This window comes from Danio aesculapii, chromosome 5 (genome assembly GCF_903798145.1).
Source record: "Danio aesculapii chromosome 5, fDanAes4.1, whole genome shotgun sequence".
NCBI lineage: Eukaryota > Metazoa > Chordata > Actinopteri > Cypriniformes > Danionidae > Danio > Danio aesculapii.
Window position 1 is genome coordinate 39,190,054 of NC_079439.1, and position 18,269 is coordinate 39,208,322.

Below are 18,269 nucleotides of genomic sequence, written 5' to 3' on the forward strand. Positions count from 1 at the left end.
ATTGAATGAGCAAATTACAAGCAGATTCCATATTTTTACAATTGTTGATAAAGAAGATTTTTTTTTTTCATTAATTACAACATTTTGATTTATTTTGGCTGAGTCACAAAACCAGAATATTCAGTTCTAATATTCAGCACCAATCAGGATCAGATTTCACCAGACTGCTCTATTGACAGCGGGAAAGACCAGAAAGGCTAAATCAGACAAAATCAGAGTTGGCTAAGTAATGCAGCACCACACAAAATGGAGAAGAAACCTGAAACTGAAAAGATGTGTGTAAATGCGATGATTTAGCAGCATTGAGATGAGAGAGAGAGAGAGAGAGAGAGAGAGAGAAAGAGAGAGAGAGAGACAGAGAGAGAGAGAGAGAGAGAGAGAGAGAGAGAGAGAGAGAGAGAGAGTCAGTGTAGGGCCTTGAAGGGCAAATAATTAATTAAATAATTAATCTAATTTATAGGACATTTAATTCAATAAATTAATTCAATAATTTATATATAGCATACAATTTTATAAATGTTACTATATTAACTACATAAAATTAACATCTGCACCGGATAAAATATTTAGCACAGCCTTGTGTGCTTAATTTGAACAAGAAAAAATAATCATCCTAAAACATGAAACATGTTATAGAGGGCCTAAAATAACTTTCTCAAGTATCACCATATTGTTACAACACCAATTTATATATATTTATTGCATTTTTTGATAAGTAATGCTTCAATTAATGATCTGACAGATAGAACCTTAAAATTCCAAGCGTAAAATGACTTTTTAGAATTAGAAGGTTCTATCTGCATTTACCCTGGTTTATTTACTCCAATTTGCAAATGTAAGAGAACTTTGATAATTTACATTTAGAGTTCATTTTGGGTCTCTGTCATATTAGTGCAGGGGTGTCCAAACTCGGTCCTGGAGGGCCGGTGTCCTGCAGATTTTAGCTCCAACTTGCCTCAACACACCTGCACGGATGTTTCTAGAAAGCCTAGTAAGTGCTTGATTAGCTAGCCCAGGTGTGTCTGATTGGGGTTGGAACTAAACTTTGCAGGACACCGGCCCTCCAGGACCGAGCTTGGACATGCCTGTATTAGTGTATGAAAGAGAACTGTTACACACATATTGTTTGCTTTATGGAATGCAAAAACTTTGAAGCACAATATCTCTAAATCATTTAGAATGCAGACAGAACCCTATAGTTCCAAAGTGGCGAGGTGTCTACTCATTGTTTGAAACTAAGATGTGCAGTATGAATGTAATTTTATTATTGTTTATATATATATATATATATATATATATATATATATATATATATATATATATATATATATATATATATATATATATATATATATATATATATATAAAGAGAGAGAGAGAGAGAGAGAGATAGATAGATAGATAGATAGATAGATAGATAGATAGATAGATAGATAGATAGATAGATAGATAGATAGATAGATAGATATATAGATAGATAGATAGATAATATAGATAGATAAAATAAATTACACACACACACACATATATATATATATATATATATATATATATATATATATATATATATATATATATATATATATATGTTATTTTATTATATTATTTTAATAATATTCTATATTATTTTATTAATTTTAACTTATTTTATCTATTTTAAGTATGGAGAGCTCTGCTATGACATGTGAATTACCCTTTGGGATTAATAAAGTCTAACAAATAAACAAATAAACAAAAAAAGTGAACATCTAAGTGAGGTAATTCCATAATAAAACATATAAAACATTTCGTGCAAAGGTGAAAGACTCAAAACTGGACAGCACCCATGTGCTCAACTATTTATGTTCACTTAAAGGTGCAATAGGAGATCTTGGACAATACTAACTTTATAGCACTAATATGATAGCACTGAAAGCCCACAACCCATCTTGCAAATTGCCATCCTAAGCCACTCCTGAACACCAGAACGTGTACTAGACAGCATCACTAAAATGCATACTTCCCTTGAAGGGGTGTTATTAAATGCTTATAATCATCATTGATTATAAACACATCAAGAATGTGAATGAGATTGTGTGCATGCTAATAAAAAAAGTCATTAAGTGTCACTTGTTCAGTTATGACATTTTAAATGAAAGATGACATTGTTTGTTCAGACAACTTGACATAAGCTTATACATCAAAACCAGTTTTTTTGTCTTTGCTGACAACTTGAGATTACCAAGACAACAAAACTTGTCATAAATCTGTCATAAACCTGATTGTCATAAAGCTATTATAAATATGTCATGAATTTTATAACACATTATTATGATTTTTTAGACCTCAACGTACAAGCTTAATTTGTCATTAAGACGTCATTAAATGATGCTGTAAAAATTTATTTAATGACACTTTTAATGAGACATTTTAATGACAAATACAGTTTGTTTCACTGAAAATGTGATCAGGAAAATATTCATTTTCCGTTTTGGTGCTCGGTCCCTATTCATTCATACATTTTCTTTTCGGCTTAGTCCCATTATTAATCTGGGGTCGCCACAGCGGAATGAACCACCTCTCGGTTATCTAGCGAGAAGGCCAGTCATAATGATTTGGCTCATAGATCACTCACTCATTATCCTTTGGCTTAGTCCCTGATTTATCAGGGGTCACCACAGCTAAATGAACTGCCTATTACTCTGGCATATGTTTTATGCAGTGGATGCCCTTACAGCTTCAATTCAGTAATGGAAAACATCCATACACTCCCTCATTCATACACAAACTCATTCACTTCAACCATTTTTTTCTTTACCCAATTAACCTATACCGTGCCTTTGGACTGTGGGGGAAGCCAGAGCACCTGGAGGAAACCCATGAAAACAGGGAGAACATGGAAACTCATGAACATGAAGAATTTGCACACAGAGAAGCATCTTAGACCAGCTGGGACTCAAACCAGCAACCTTCTTGCTGTGAGGTGACAGTGCTAACCACTAAGCACAAGGAAATGACAATATAATCACAACAGGAAAAAATGCCACATATATAGATAATCTAGTAAAAACCTTCTCTCTTTTCTGCTCTCATGAACGCAGAACTGCATACCAAACATTACTGAAAACGTGATCCAAATGATAGGACTGGCAAATTTGTTTTCTGACAAAAGAAATTAGTTCTTAAAACACAAACTGGGGCAAAAGCATATATGAAATGCAAGAAATACAAGTAATACAAATGTTCAAACTAGCCCTCTATATCAAGTGCAAAATCTTAGACAGATTTTATTACAGCTAAACGTAAACTCCCTGCACCTCTACACTCCATGGTTTCCGCTACATTCATTCTTCCATGGCGGGGCGCCACGCCAAAATTAATCCCGCCACGGCTACATTACAGCTTCTCATTAAACACATTCAGTCGTATTTTTTTTTAAATAGCGGGTGATAATCACACCAAAGCTTATTAAAAGATAAGTAAATTATAACAGCGCAAACTTTTCTGTAACAGTAGTAGTGCTGTGCGTTATTTGTTTACCCTTTAAGGTTACGTGCTAACTGAGAGGTGCGTGATGCGTGAGGCCAGCAAACACGACGTACAGCCGTTTCACTTTACTTCAGGATGCAGTAATACCGCTCTAGGTCTATTGGAGACATTCAGGAATATTCCTTGTGAATCAAATAAATGTTGGAGACGTACTTGTTACGTAAACGCACTAAATCGCACTTCAACAGCGTTTATTTAAGAGCACAAGAAGATCTGCGCTTGAGCAGCGTATATTTGAGGGGGCGTGTAAGACGTTTTGTGCATGAGCAGAGGAAATCAGCGTGCAAGCACACCACAGGTAGTTGGTAGATCTGTGTAAAAAAAGGCCTGCCGCCAGAGCTAGACAAAATCCTAGAGGAAACACCGCACTCTAATAGTTAACAATAGAAAAACATACATTTAAAAATTAATTAAAATGCAAAATGGAGAGAGGAATTGTAAACATGCCAATCATCTCCAGTGTAAATGTGCTTCAGCTACAAAGAGTAATCTGTATAGATATAATCATGTAATCTTTCTTATCACAAATGTATCATTCATATTCAAAGCAGTAGTGATTGAACAACCCCCTTATTTTAAAGGCTTTGCAAATAAACATTTTAACATGTTTAATGGGTGTCCCTCATTTGTTTTTTTTCCCAATGACTAATGTTATCACATCTCACTGCAATAACACTCACTTTGAATTAAAATAAAGAATGAATTCTTCATTTGGCATGAGTTTTACAGCATTTTTTGTCCCCTAAAAAAAAATTAAAATAAAAAAAAAAATCACAGTATATAATACCTTGCATATCCATTCAGCTCTATCCAGCGAGCACTCACACTCAAATCGTCTTTTCAAACCCATTCAAAGCCCAACATCACAGATGTCACTTGCATTGTGTTTTAACTGTCAGTGTAACCAGAACAATTTTTCTCTTTCTCTTCTAGTAACCTTCCACATTCACACTGGCCTCTGATCTGCAGCTAAAGAATAAGTTCAGAGAGATGATGAAAGGATTGGGCTTTAACTGACACATTCAAAGACGGGTGATCTTCACTCATATTCTTCAACTCAAGGACCTTTGGTTCACATGCATCATAGCACCGCTTTAAGCCGCTTCACGTGGGTGGTGGGGGATTTTTTACTCAGTACTGAAATATATATCTGGTTAAAATGTATATAAGGTCACATCTTAGGTCTCCATTTGAGCAATGAACAAGTTTTTAATGAAAACAATGTGTATGAAAATCTTGCTAATCATGTTCAAAATGATGTCTCTATAGGAAATTAAAATACTAAACTAAAGGACTAAAGGTCTCTGAATGTTAAGGATTTGCAATAGCAAAAGTAAGTGCATCCGAATTAAATTCAATGAAAAAAGTTCGTTTTCATGCAAATAAGCAGTGACCTCATGCAAATGACCACATTCAGGGTGAGGTTAATTAACGTATTGATAAAATCTCATTTACATATGAAAGAAGAATCCAATTGTGATCAGATTTTTAAAAGTTACACACCTAGAACATGAACATGACACCTAGTGGAAATGGCAACTAAAGCCCCGGTCAGATCACACGAATATGTCACGTTTTCTTTTTCATTCTTCACGACGAGTTCTGTCACATGGATGACACTGCGCAATAGGATGCTGCGATTAATGCGCTGGTCAGGTAATCAAAAAATAGGCTGCATATCTACTTATTTGTAGTTCACGGATGGATAAGATCAATCATTGGTTATGCAAATTTTAACTAGCTTTTCTAAAATATTAAGTTTTTTTTTTAGCAATTTTATCTGGCAGACTGGCATATATGCAGACATCTCAATTCTCACAACGAGTTTCTGAGCTTTCACATCCATCCAACAGAGTTTGTTCCTCCGAGGTAATCTGGGAACATGTTCAGTGCTGCGAATGCATTGTAAAAGCATTTCCTGCTTATTCAAATTTGCCATTAATAGTGAAAACAGTTTAATATAGGCTTCTGTAAAACTGAATATTCATTCATTCATTTTCTTTTCGGCTTAGTCCCTTTATTCATTAGGGGTCGCCACAGCGGAATGATCCACTAACTTATCCAGCATATGTTTTACACAGCAGATGCCCTTCCAGCTGCAACCCATTACTGGGAAACATCCATACACACTCATTCACACACATACACTACGGACAATTTAGCTTTCCCTTCAGTCTTATACAACAGCTTCACATTGTCCTGCTGATTAGACTTAATTAGCCTTATTCTGCGATAACAAACGCCTTGATGTACTTTATCCCTTTTATAAACACCTTTGACTTATATCAAAGACAGCAAAAGCAATATTTATTAGTGTTTGCTGGATGAGTCTGGACTGTCAGATGAACATAGTGGAAATAAAGCAACAGACATTAGCTGTGATGTTTGTGTTCAGTGTATGGTGAGGCATACTGAGCAGTGCTATTCACTATGTGAGGGGAAGGTGTTAAGATGCATGTATCACACACAAGGACACATTTCTCTACAGCACTACACTTCACATTCTGCAGAGTTGTAGTTTTTATTTCAATTCTAATCATCTTTCTATTTTATATTTCCATATTAAGTCATGATTAATATACTTTGTATTTTCATTAACATACTTATTAATGGGCTGATCAGCCTAATTCATAATTATTACATGTTTTAAACAACCACAAATTGAGGATTGAATGTTTAATTCCAAACAGGAAAGGAAAAGTGCATTGCCACTTTATATCTGAACATTCATTCCACATGTGCAACAGGAGAATATTAAATTACAAAATGGTTGCTATGGCCAACCAGCCAATTTCAAACCCAATTAAGGAAATTAGAAGGAACACATGTTGCCACGCAACTGGCCTTTGACAAAAAGAGTACATCTGTGAATAGAGCAAGGTGCATCCATTTATTCAAGAACATCTTTAAATACAATAGGCTGTAGAACAGCTAAAATGTTAAGTTCATTTACTGAGGTATACTTAAGCAATGTTGAAGTATATACAGTTGAAGTCAGAATTATTAGCCCCCTGAATGATTAGCCCCTCTGTTTATTTTTTTCCCCAATTTCTGTTTAACGCAGAGATTTGTTTCAAAACATTTCTAAACATAATCGTTTAAATAACTCATGTCTAATAACTGATTTATTTTATCTTTGTCATGATGACAGTAAATAATACTTGACTAGATATTTTTCAAGACACTTCTATACAGCTTAAAGTAACATTTAAAGGCTTAACTAGGTTAATTAGGTTAACTAGGCAGGTTAGGGTAATTAGGCAAGTTATTGTATAATGATGGTTTGTTCTGTAGACTATCGAGAAAAAAATAGCTTAAAGGGGCTAATAATTTTGGCCTTGAATAGCTTTTTTTTTTATTAAAAACTGCTTTTATTCTAGCCAAAATAAAACAAATAAGACTTTCTGAAGTTTAAGGTAGACGCAATGAAAAGTACACATGTTTGCAAACCTACCTACAAACAAAATAAGTTACAAACAATAATTCCGATGAGAGTGATCATGTGGTGAATGTTGATCTTTTGTTGAGCCCAATGAGCCATACATCTAAAAATAGAGCAAGGGTGTTCCTTTAGTGACATCGCTTTGACTCACATGCTGAAAATGGCGGACGTGAAACAACAAACTGAGGTTATGGTGATGCACGCCTGTCAGTCTGTATTGGTGGGCGGGGGGACCGCACTCCTACGTCAAGTTGCGGTCGATCTGAAAACTGCTCCAATTGGTCCACCGTTTTTATGTTGTTAAATTGAAAAAAAAAGGATTGGGTGTCCTTATATCACCCCAATATGACGGTCTATACACTATACCTACACATACAGTATGTCTGTCCAAACAGCTTGAAAAGTAGATTTTTTACAATAGGTGCCCTTTAAATATATGTTTGTCTAAACCAGTGGTTCTCAAACTGGGGGAATAATTTCAAGGGGTCGCGAGAGTGATTTAAAAATTGTGTAATTTTCAGTGATTATAATAAATATTTTTCAGTATTACAAGTGAAAGCTAATATTTTCCGATTTTATAAAGATATCACTGATGAATTCATAAAGTATTTAGGACACATTCAGGCAGAATGCATCTTTGCACTTAAAACGCAGCGCTCAAGAACAGTTTAAAACTGTTGTCATGTCAACTTGCTGCAGTAAACAAGGCCAGCAACACTTGTCCCGCCTTCGCTCTCTTCCTATTGGCCCACTGCGCTAGACTGAACCATTCAGTCAACGCCTTCTGCCTTCAGATGACAGGAGCTACAACCGCGAAAATGTAACGCGCTGAAGACGAGAGAATGAAAACAACACTGACAGATTTAGTTTTAGAAATCAGCTAAAGCTACAAATAATGGCACATCTGATTACTGATCACGTGGTGAATGTTAATCTACCATCTACACTTTTCCAAGAGTGGATAAAAGACTTCCATTGGCTTCAAGTCCGCTATGAAAATAACTAAAGCGTTAACTGTAAAGTCTGTGGGATGGAACTTTCAGGTAACTGTTTGCCATATCTACACATTTTAAGCACGATAGGTTCTGTTTAATCCTTTATTTAATGGCCAGACGCTGTCAGCTATATGTAAAATTTAACACCACGTACACCATCGCAAAAGGGCTTGCACTCACCAAGATTAAACTAATATTGCAGCTCATGAAAAGACCGGTATTGCTATTAAAATGATGTATACAAATAATAAGGTATATGTGAAAAGCATCTGTGCAATATCAGACACCATCTGTGAGAACACAGTACAGTTAACGTATAGTTAACAGATTCATTAATAAATTCATGTCAGTGCGTACAGGGCCGGTGAGCGGTTCGTCCGTGTATCTTTTGATCACTCAATTATGCTATAAAAATGTGTTTTCTTGTGATAACGAGATTTCATTGGGACATATTTTCCTCACGCATGCATATATATATATATATATATATATATATATATATATATATATATATATATATATATATATATATATATATATATATATATATATATATATATATATATATATATTTTTTTTTTTTTTATTGCTTGTTAGTTTTGATTAGTGTTGATTTCAAATGCAATAAATCCGTTTATAAAACTTAAAATAAGTTATTTTTATTGTTTGGATATGTTTTGGTAGTGGGGGGGTCACGAGTTCTTGACGATCTTACATTGGGGGTCGCTGGCTTAAAAGTTTGAGAATCACTGGTCTAAACTGATAAATAAAATAGAAACAAACATAACAAATGCCACATTTAGGCATCACAACAATATTTAATACTAAAATGTATTTGCTAAAATTTGAATTTAACAGTTGTGTCATGACAACTCCTGTACAGATTTAGTATGGTAATAAATATAGCTATTTTGATGTGTCTGCTGCTTCTGCTACAAGAGCATAGCACCGAGACTTGCTACTGGCAGTATATTCACAGATTCGCTGTTTGAGAATAAAACACACTGCTGCTGCAAACATAACATACATGTAACTCCAGTAGCAGATCTATACACAGAGTTGGAAGAGCGTATCTGGAAAGGTGCTGCAGATTGATAGCACAAACAATACTGAGGTGTTTAAAAAGTTGAGAAGCAAGCTCATTGCCTGCTGAGGCGACTGCAACAAATCACCTACGCCATGTAGTTGACGACAGAGTAGAAGCAGATTTGATATGACTTATCAGCCTGCATGCCCAACAGAGCTTCATGACACACTATAAAATATTTCTGATTATTAACAGTTTTTGTATTTTGTATTTTCTGTTTGTTTACGGTTGTGGATTGCATTATGGGACGTTGATATCTCCCGTTTAAAATAATATAATGTAAAATAAACAATATATAGATAAATAAGTCTGCAAAATTAAACAGATAATGTACTGCCAGTTTATTGAAAGGTTTTTGTCCCATAATAAATAACACCAACACAGGCAATATATCACTTTAAGCTATTAAGAATGTTAATAAAAGTCACATTTTAATCTTTTCAATGTTAAAAGTTCTTGGACGAAAAATCAAGGTGCCATAATGCAATTCAAAATTATGAATAAATGGGGGAAATAAAAATAAAAACATGAATCACAAAATACAAAAATGCTAATTTATGGATATTTTTATTTTTGTAGACCTTTGTATTTATTTATTTATTAGTGTAACTTTATCAACATCAGATGATTCAAAGGTAAACCCTAAATTAGAGGAAAGCGAAATTCTAAATAAAAGTTGTTGTCAGTTAGTAAATGTTACATATAGAGCCTAAAACACACAGACAAGCATTCTGCAAAACACATTTCTAAGCCTAAAATTAGATTAGAGAAAGCTTTATTTACCAGAACAACAATAGCATCGTTCAGTGGCCCGTCAGTATGGAGCGTCTCGACATCGTCCTCGATGAGATAATCCCACTCCACTCCCATTTCAATGAAGCGCCGAGATCTCGCATCTTCTCCTTTGCCATTGAGGACATAATGCCCTGTTGCCTGGTTCTTGATAGCTGCAATCAGTCATTAATTACAACTCTTCAGCAGAGATGAGAAGTTAACAAAATGACCTGAATCACGGCTCAATTAAGCCATCAAATCAGACATTTGATTGTCAAAACAATGAGCATTTTACAGCGTTGTTTCAATATCTATAAGCTTTAATTTATTTTTTTCCCCAAAAACACGATGCTGGTGAATTATATGGCAAGAGTGTGTGGGCTGTGTGACACATTGACATAATGACACAGAGAAGAAGTGACACAGCCTGGCTCAGAGCATGAGAACAATTAAGTGATCATTTGCTTGAATGTCAATGGTGATTACAAGAAAAGTGGTGCACACTTCAGAACAATCACCATTGCTAACAGTCATCAAATGTCACTTCAAATGTAAATTTTTTTATTTTTTTGCAGAACATTAAATATGGGTTATACTGATTGGAAAGTTTTAAAACAGTAATTAGCAGGAGGAAGAACCACCACAGAGGTTTGGTAAAACAAAACCAATGTTTGCTTCTGAATTACTCCATGTTTTGTATAATCGTGTTTATTGTTGAAAAAAAAAGAGGGGGGGGGGTGTACATATTCAGAAAGTGTCAACCTTTTAAAGGATCATTTACATGCATGAATAATGCAAAACATTTTTGCACTTTTACACAACAAAAGAGAATGGTGACCAGGATCTGCAAGCTAAAAACCCCCGCAAACAACATAGGTCATTACCTATGCACGATAAAAGAAACAAAAAGTACCAAAGCAAAAAGAACTGTTAATTATTTTAAAGCCTTACATTTAGTTTTTGAATAATTGTAATTTTCTTTCTTTCCTTTTTATATTGTATTTGTTTTGATGTCAACGTAATGTTATTTTTGCCCTTGTATGTTCCGTGTTTTAAAATTGCAATAAAAAACCCACAAACAAACTAAACAAATAAATAAATACATACAAACATACATACAAACATACATACATACATACATACATCTATACATGCTTACTACACTCTCAGAAATAAAGTTACGCGACCTGTCACTGTGGTGGTAACTTTCCAAAAGGTACAAATTTGTACCACAAAGGTCCATATTAATATCTCAAGGGTACATATTAGTGCCTAAAAAGTACAAAAGTGTTTCTCGTAAAATTTTAGGTACTAATATATAATTTATACTAATATTATAATATATGCTAACATATATTTTTGAGGTATCAATATGGACCCTTTAAGTACTAATGTGTACCTTTTGAAAAACGTACCACCCCAGTGACACGGGGTGGTAAAATAGGCTTTTCGATCATTGTCGTCTTTTAACACACGTCTGATTATTATTTTTTAGATATCATACAACAAAAGAGGGCTCACATAGAAGCAAAAGAATCTTCAACAGAATCTATCTCTGCCATATTCAGCGAAATTGTTCAAGAAAACGGGACTGTGGTGGAGAATGCGAGTGTGCAAGTGGTTCCCAGGCACGAGAGTGCTCTAACGTACTGGTTACTGGTACTGGTTACTGGTAAGTCGTGAGAAAATAACTGTCCACTCCTTATACGAGCATCGATAGTGAAAGAACCTTTAGCTCAGCATCTAATATCCTAAACGAGAAAAGAAATAGTTTAAGCTGCGATTAAGCAGAAATGCTTTTATTTGTGAAGAAGAACTTACCCCTTAACCTTAAGTAAGAGAATTGAATGAGATTTTGTGAGCAGATGTTCAGAATTGTTAATGTCGATGTCATTTAAGAAGAACATTAAAAAAATGTTATAAGTTTGCTGTTCGATGATGCAGAGACATTAACTTTTTTAAGGGAAATTCTAAATGACTGTGAGATGCTTTATGATCCAGTGAGTCCTTAGTGAATATCATCAAAAAAGTTTAGAATAAAATGTTAGATAGGTTTAAAACAGAAATGCTTTTTTGTAAAGAAAGTTTTATATTTCACATAGATTTGAGGGAAATGCTTTGTAAAAACAGGGTTTTTCATATTCAACTAATATTAATCAGTTAATATCATCAAAACTGTTTATATTCAATATCACCAGCTTGATGTTCAGATTATAAAGAAAACATGTTTTGAATAAAGTTTTTTTAGAATAAAAATGGCATTTTTATATTTAGTTATGTTAATAAGAATTAGTAAAATAGAAAAAAATTATAAAGTCTTTTATTTTACACATATTTTATGTGTTAATGCTAATTTGAGCATTGTGTTTCTCTGTTTATGAACAACTGTTCTCTGTGAAACAACTGTTCAGTTAGATAAAATAAAGTTTTAAATGCATTGTGTTCAGAATGATTGAATTATTGGAATCGGTACATCGGTATCGGCAGATAGCACTCTAAACAATCGGCTATCGGTATCGGCTGAGAAATTTACTATCGGTGCATCTCGTACACAGGGGATATTCTGTCTAGCCAATCACGGTCGAGTTTTTAATTCAACAATCAATACACTCCTTACTGAACAAACTCAAGAAGCTCCACCATTCAATTATTATTATTTGATATAAAATAAAATACATAGTTTTAGCAGTATTATTACACATTTGTCATTAAAATGATGTCATAGTAAGGTGTTTTATGCAATTTTATCTTGACAGACTGGCACAAATATTTAGACTCTTATCAGACTTGCATGTTATCTGTTTTATGGATGCATAGCATGTCATCTATTTTATTTTGCTGACCATCTCTCATAATCCATGGTAAAACTGTCAAATGCACAGCATGGAGTGAATGAACTTCAGTATAGGTCTAATATATATGCAACAGCCATGAATTATATAAGCTGAGTAACGTTATATATCAGTAATATTGAGTACGATGATATCATTTGCAAACAGCTAGATTCAATGCATTCAGTAGCAAATCTTACTGAACGAATCATTAATTCAAACGAATCAGTTAAATAAACGACTTGTTTAGTAATACAATCACAGTCACTACAAATTCATCTGTTCCATGAATTTTATGAATGCAAATGTATTATTTTTGAGACTGATATGGCTCCATAGCATACATACTGTACATACATACAGTTGAAGTCAGAATTAAAATTTTTTTTTTATATTTCCCTAATGACGTTTAACAGAGCAAGAAAATCTTCACAGTATGTCAGATAATATTTTTTCTTCTGTAGAAAGTCTTATTTGTTTTATTTCACCTAAAATAAATGCAATTTTTAATTTTTTAAAAACCATTTCAAGGTCAAAATTATTAGCCCCTTTAAGCTATTTTTTCGATAGTCTACAGAACAAACCATCATTATATAATAATTGCCTAATTACCCTAACCTGCCTAGTTAACCTAATTAACCTAATTAAGCCTTTAAATGTCACTTTAGGCTGTATAGAAGTGTCTTGAAAAATATCTAGTCAAATATTTATTACTGCCATCGTAGTAAAAATGAAATAAATCAGTTATTACAGATGAGTAATTAAAACTATTGTTATTAGAAATGTGTTGAAAAAAAGGTTACACTATATAATAACTACACACTATGAATCTTTGACTAAGCATTAGCATCTAATGAATTAATTATTTGTTAAGCATTACCTCCACAATAACAAACGTTAGTAAGCAGTTTATAACTGCAGCTACAAATGCTGTATTCTTGACTTATAAGCACATTTATAATGTGCTTAATAATTGTACTTTCATAGTTTGTTAATGAATTATTTTTCATTACTAAATTAAGTACTGCACTATTTGCAAACTATTTGTATTTAAGAGTAGTTGGTGGTTTTTAAGATCATTCAGAATGAGTTAGGAAATGATTAATTAACAATTGAAATCAACGTTTATATATCTTATTATTCAGGCATATAGTAATGGTTACTGCGTATGTTAATAAATGCTTTATTAACTCAACCTTATGCAGTTTTGTGACCTAATCTAAAGTGAGGACTGTTTATGCTTTATAAATCCCTTATAAATGACAAATAAAGGCTTGGAATCAAATGAACAATAATCTTTGCAATGTTATCTAAAAAGTAAAATTACTGTAAAGTTTAAACATTGCTGAATAACATGGAGTGTCAAAATACGACATAAAATTGGATAAAACAACAACAGTATAATAATGTAACAATATAATAAGATGCTATGTTTAAACTGTACAGTGATTTTATTTTAGATAAGGTTGCAAAAGTTTATTTCTAATTTGAAGTACAATTTCATTTATTTATCTTCAAACAAATAGGAATGAATAATGTCGTTTATGTTCTTTTTTCCTATTTAGAATTTAACTGAGCCTTTTATTGTCATTTATAAGGGATTTATAAAGCATTAATAGTCCTCACTTTAGATTAGGTCACAAAACTGCATGAAGTTGAGTTAATGAAGCATTTATTAACATACAAAACAACTCTTAGTATATGCCTGAATAATAAGATTTATAAATGTTAATTTTAATAGTTTATTAATCATTTACTAACCCATTCTGAATGATCTTAAAAACAACCAACTATGTTTAAATAACTGGTTTGAAAATAATGCAATCCTTAATTTAGTAATGAAAAAATAATCATTAACTAAGTATGAAAATATAATTATTAAACAATTATTACAATTATTAATACAATTATACATGTGGTTGTAAGTCAAGAATAGATCATTTGTAGCTGCAGTTATAAACTGCTTACTAATGCTTATTAATGTAGAGTTAATGCTTAACAGATAATGATTTCACTATTTGCTTAATAACCGGTTCATAGTGTGTAGTTTTTATAAAGTGTTACCAAAAAAAATCTTCTCTCAGTTAAACAGAAATTGGGGAAAAAAAAATAAACAGGGGGGCTAATAATTCTGACTTCAACTGTACATACATGCATACATACATACATACATACATACATACATACATACATACATACATACATACATACATACATAAATACTGTACATACTGTACATACAGTACACACATGCATACATGCATGCATGCATACATACAATTATGTGTGATGTATTACAAGCCACATCACAGTTTTGTGTAAATATTCAAATTGTTTGCTAAACATCTTAAAAAATACAAATCATGGTCACCATTCAGCTTAGAAAACATGGTTTTTAACAGAAATAATTGTTTTCTTTTATAACAAGGATACTTTCTTGTCCATTTGATGACTGACAAGTAGAATGAACTAGTCAGACAGAATAAATACGAAAGAAAGAAAGAAATAAAGAAAGAAAGAAAGTTGAGATGCTACTGGTGGGAACTTGCATGTAATATACACCACTTAAGCTTAATAAATGCATTTATAATCATTTGAAATATTTGGGAAGAAACATGCTGGGGCTATATGGGCCTGTACGGTACAGTACTGTCTAAATTGCTAAACTACAGCCTTCTGACATGCAAATGAGTCTAATTATTGCAGCGAGGTACTGAAAGTTAAATATATGGATTAAAATATTTTATTAATAAGCTATTAAGATTCCTCAAAGGAAAGTATTATTGAAACAGAATTAACTCCAGAAGACCTCTTGGAAGGTTAACTGGGGCATAAAAGTGATGCGTTTAACATCTTATCTAGCTAATTAAAGTAAGGTTAGGTTTAATTAAAAGTTCAACTACCGAAGAATAAGAAGGTAAAAAATTCTACTCTGATGGAAAGGCACTTTGAAGTAGGGCAACATTCTTGAAATAAAATGGAAATTTGTCCAATTATGTGCATTACAAAATGATAACTGCTGCCTGTATGGACTCAAAATGAATGAAAAAAAGAGGGAGAGAGGTATTTTACTCTTCCCGATCTGCATACTTTTTAAGGAGGCACTGTGAAACTTAGGAACATTTTTCTCACTACTGTTGCAGATAAGAAAAACAAATGATCAATTAAAAGAAAAAAGGCTGAATAAGAATCAACGCATAGCATTGAAAACTGTCTCCAATATTGATATAACTGCAATAGAGTAGCATTAGCTTTTAATGACAAGCAGAGCTGTTGAGTCACAAGGTCAATTAGCAGGTTAACCCAGAAAGCTAATTCTCCATGGATTTCCTCAGGATTTCTAATGGGCTTTTAGATTGCTGTGCTGATTTATGAGTTTAATAAAGTCTGTGGTTAACATTAATTGAATAACTATCCTTTATATAATGTATGTGGCAGAGGCGGCTTACATTGCCTTGAGATGTGAGTGCTTTTTGTTTTCCCTGGAAATCAAACCTACAGCTTTGGGGCTGCTAGCATCGTTCTCTACCATTTCAGCAGGAAAGTATGTGTTTAAAAGGCTAAAGTCACACATTGATTGTTAATGTCACATTTGAGCTACCTCAAGTTGCGGAAGACAAAAAATATACAAATGCTATTTTAAAAATTCACTGCACATGTCTAGCAAATTGTTCATTTTCTTTTTGATTTTTTTGGACTGGGGTTCACAATGCCAGGGGGGGAAATGTAGTGGACTGCTTTTCTGTAAAATCTGTGAGTCTAATTCTGTCTAATGCACTGTCTGCCAAACGCACAAGCTGTTTGTTTTCTCCCCCCGCTTGTGAATATACTGCAGTGACAGATATGTGCTGGAGTGATGTGGATCCATTAAGCACAGCTACCCAGACTGTGCACAGAATACATGAGCATGCATTTCATCTTCTTGCTGTTTAGCATGAGGGCAGATATCACTTACCAAGAATTTGAGGAGAAGCCTCATGCTCTTGTATGATCACATGTCTAGCCCCAGGAGGAATGAGAAACATCTTTAGGTAACCTTTGCAATGGCAGAAAAAAAGGCAAAGGGAGAGATAGCAGAAGCAATTGGTTAGTTAAGAAGTTCCACTACGCGTCGATCTTTGCAGAGGTGGGCATTACTAGAAGACATGTCTAAATTAGTACATCACTAAAGCTTTAACATTTGAACAGTTGAACAGTTTTCACATTTGAACAGGACCATTGCAACTGTTCATCAAGCAGGGTCACAACAAGCCTACATGAGACAAACAACAAAACATGACAGAAGGTTGCTCATCCATTCATTTCATATATTAACATCTATGTAAATAGATGTCTCATCCTTCAGAAGCTCAAATAACAATAGTGCAAAAATAAATAAATAAACAAATACTTTTTTACTTGACAGTGTTTGTCTTGTTTCTAGTTGTAAATTCTAAATATTCTTAAATTCTTCTAGACAAGTAGAAAAAAGTCCTTTTTCTGAAACTGAAAATGAGTTTTTCCTTAAAACAAGCAAAATTATCCACCAGTGGGGTAAGTAAAATAATATATTTTTTCTAACTTAAAACAAGATTATTTTGCCCATCCCACTGGCAGTTTATTTTGTCTTATATATATCTTAATTCTTTCTGAAACAAGACAGCATTTTTCACTTGTCTAGAGAAATATATATTTTTATCCATTCATTCATTTTCTTTTCGGCTTAGTCCCTTTATTAATATGGGGTTGCCACAGCGGAATGAACCGCCAACTTACCCAGCATATGTTTTACGCAGAGGATGCCCTTCCAGCTGCAACCCATCACTGGGAAACATCCATACACACTTATTCACTCACATACACTACGGACAATTTAGCCTACCCAATTCACCTGTACCGCATGTCTTTGGATTTGTGGGGGAAAACGGAGCACCAGGAGGAAACCCATGCAAACACAAGCAGAAACTCCACACAGAATCACCAACTGACCCAGCCAAGGCTCGAACCAGCGATCTTCTTGCTGTGAGGCGAACGTGCTATCCACTGCGCCACCATGCTGCCCTTATATATTTTTATATCTAAATATATTTCGATATTTTGACTAGAACCAAGACAAAATCTCTAAGTAAGAAAGGCATTTTGTGTAGTTAACGTCTAGTGAAACAAGAATTATTGTAATGGAATATATAAGATGGACACTGAATGGTGGTACCTTAAGTCAGTTTGCAACACAAGAACACAAAACCACTAAGGCTGCCTTCTCTATGAATGCCCAGTCCTCTGCAAAGCATGATACCACTCACCCATCACATTTCTAGAATCGCCCGTTTCATTCAGATACACATTCCGAGCTCCTTTCGGCAACAGGAAGGCTCCTCTTGTTTTCCCTTTGGGATAAAAAGTGTTTGTTATGTCATTCTGCCCTGCACCCGTTGCCTTTGACAAGTTTTAATGCCTCTAAACCAAAGCTAGACTTTGAACCAGTCTTCAGCAGTATGTCTGTCTGGGACATGACTGTGATTTAAAAAAGGTGGCCATGAGTCTAATCATTGCAATGGAAGATTGAGTCACTTAAGGTAGCATCTGCTGGGAAATTTCATCATTGATAAATGTGCCTAAAAAGACATCTTCAG

The 18,269-nt window shown here is 33.7% G+C and overlaps 1 protein-coding gene across 2 annotated transcripts in view; it reads right to left on the reverse strand.

Annotated features, from left to right (window-relative positions):
• The window catches only part of adamts3 (ADAM metallopeptidase with thrombospondin type 1 motif, 3), a 200,136-nt gene that overhangs the window by 32,064 nt on the left and 149,803 nt on the right, over window positions 1-18,269 (reverse strand). Inside the window, exons 16-17 of one of the 2 annotated variants that reach the window (XM_056458158.1) lie at window positions 16,613-16,693; window positions 9,836-9,999 (exon numbers count right to left, since the gene is read on the reverse strand). In XM_056458158.1, coding sequence (XP_056314133.1) covers window positions 9,836-9,999; window positions 16,613-16,693 — 245 coding nt within the window. Of the gene's footprint in view, window positions 1-9,835; window positions 10,000-16,612; window positions 16,694-17,939; window positions 18,024-18,269 lie in introns of both variants that reach the window. The other variant, XM_056458157.1, reaches the window with a different exon arrangement.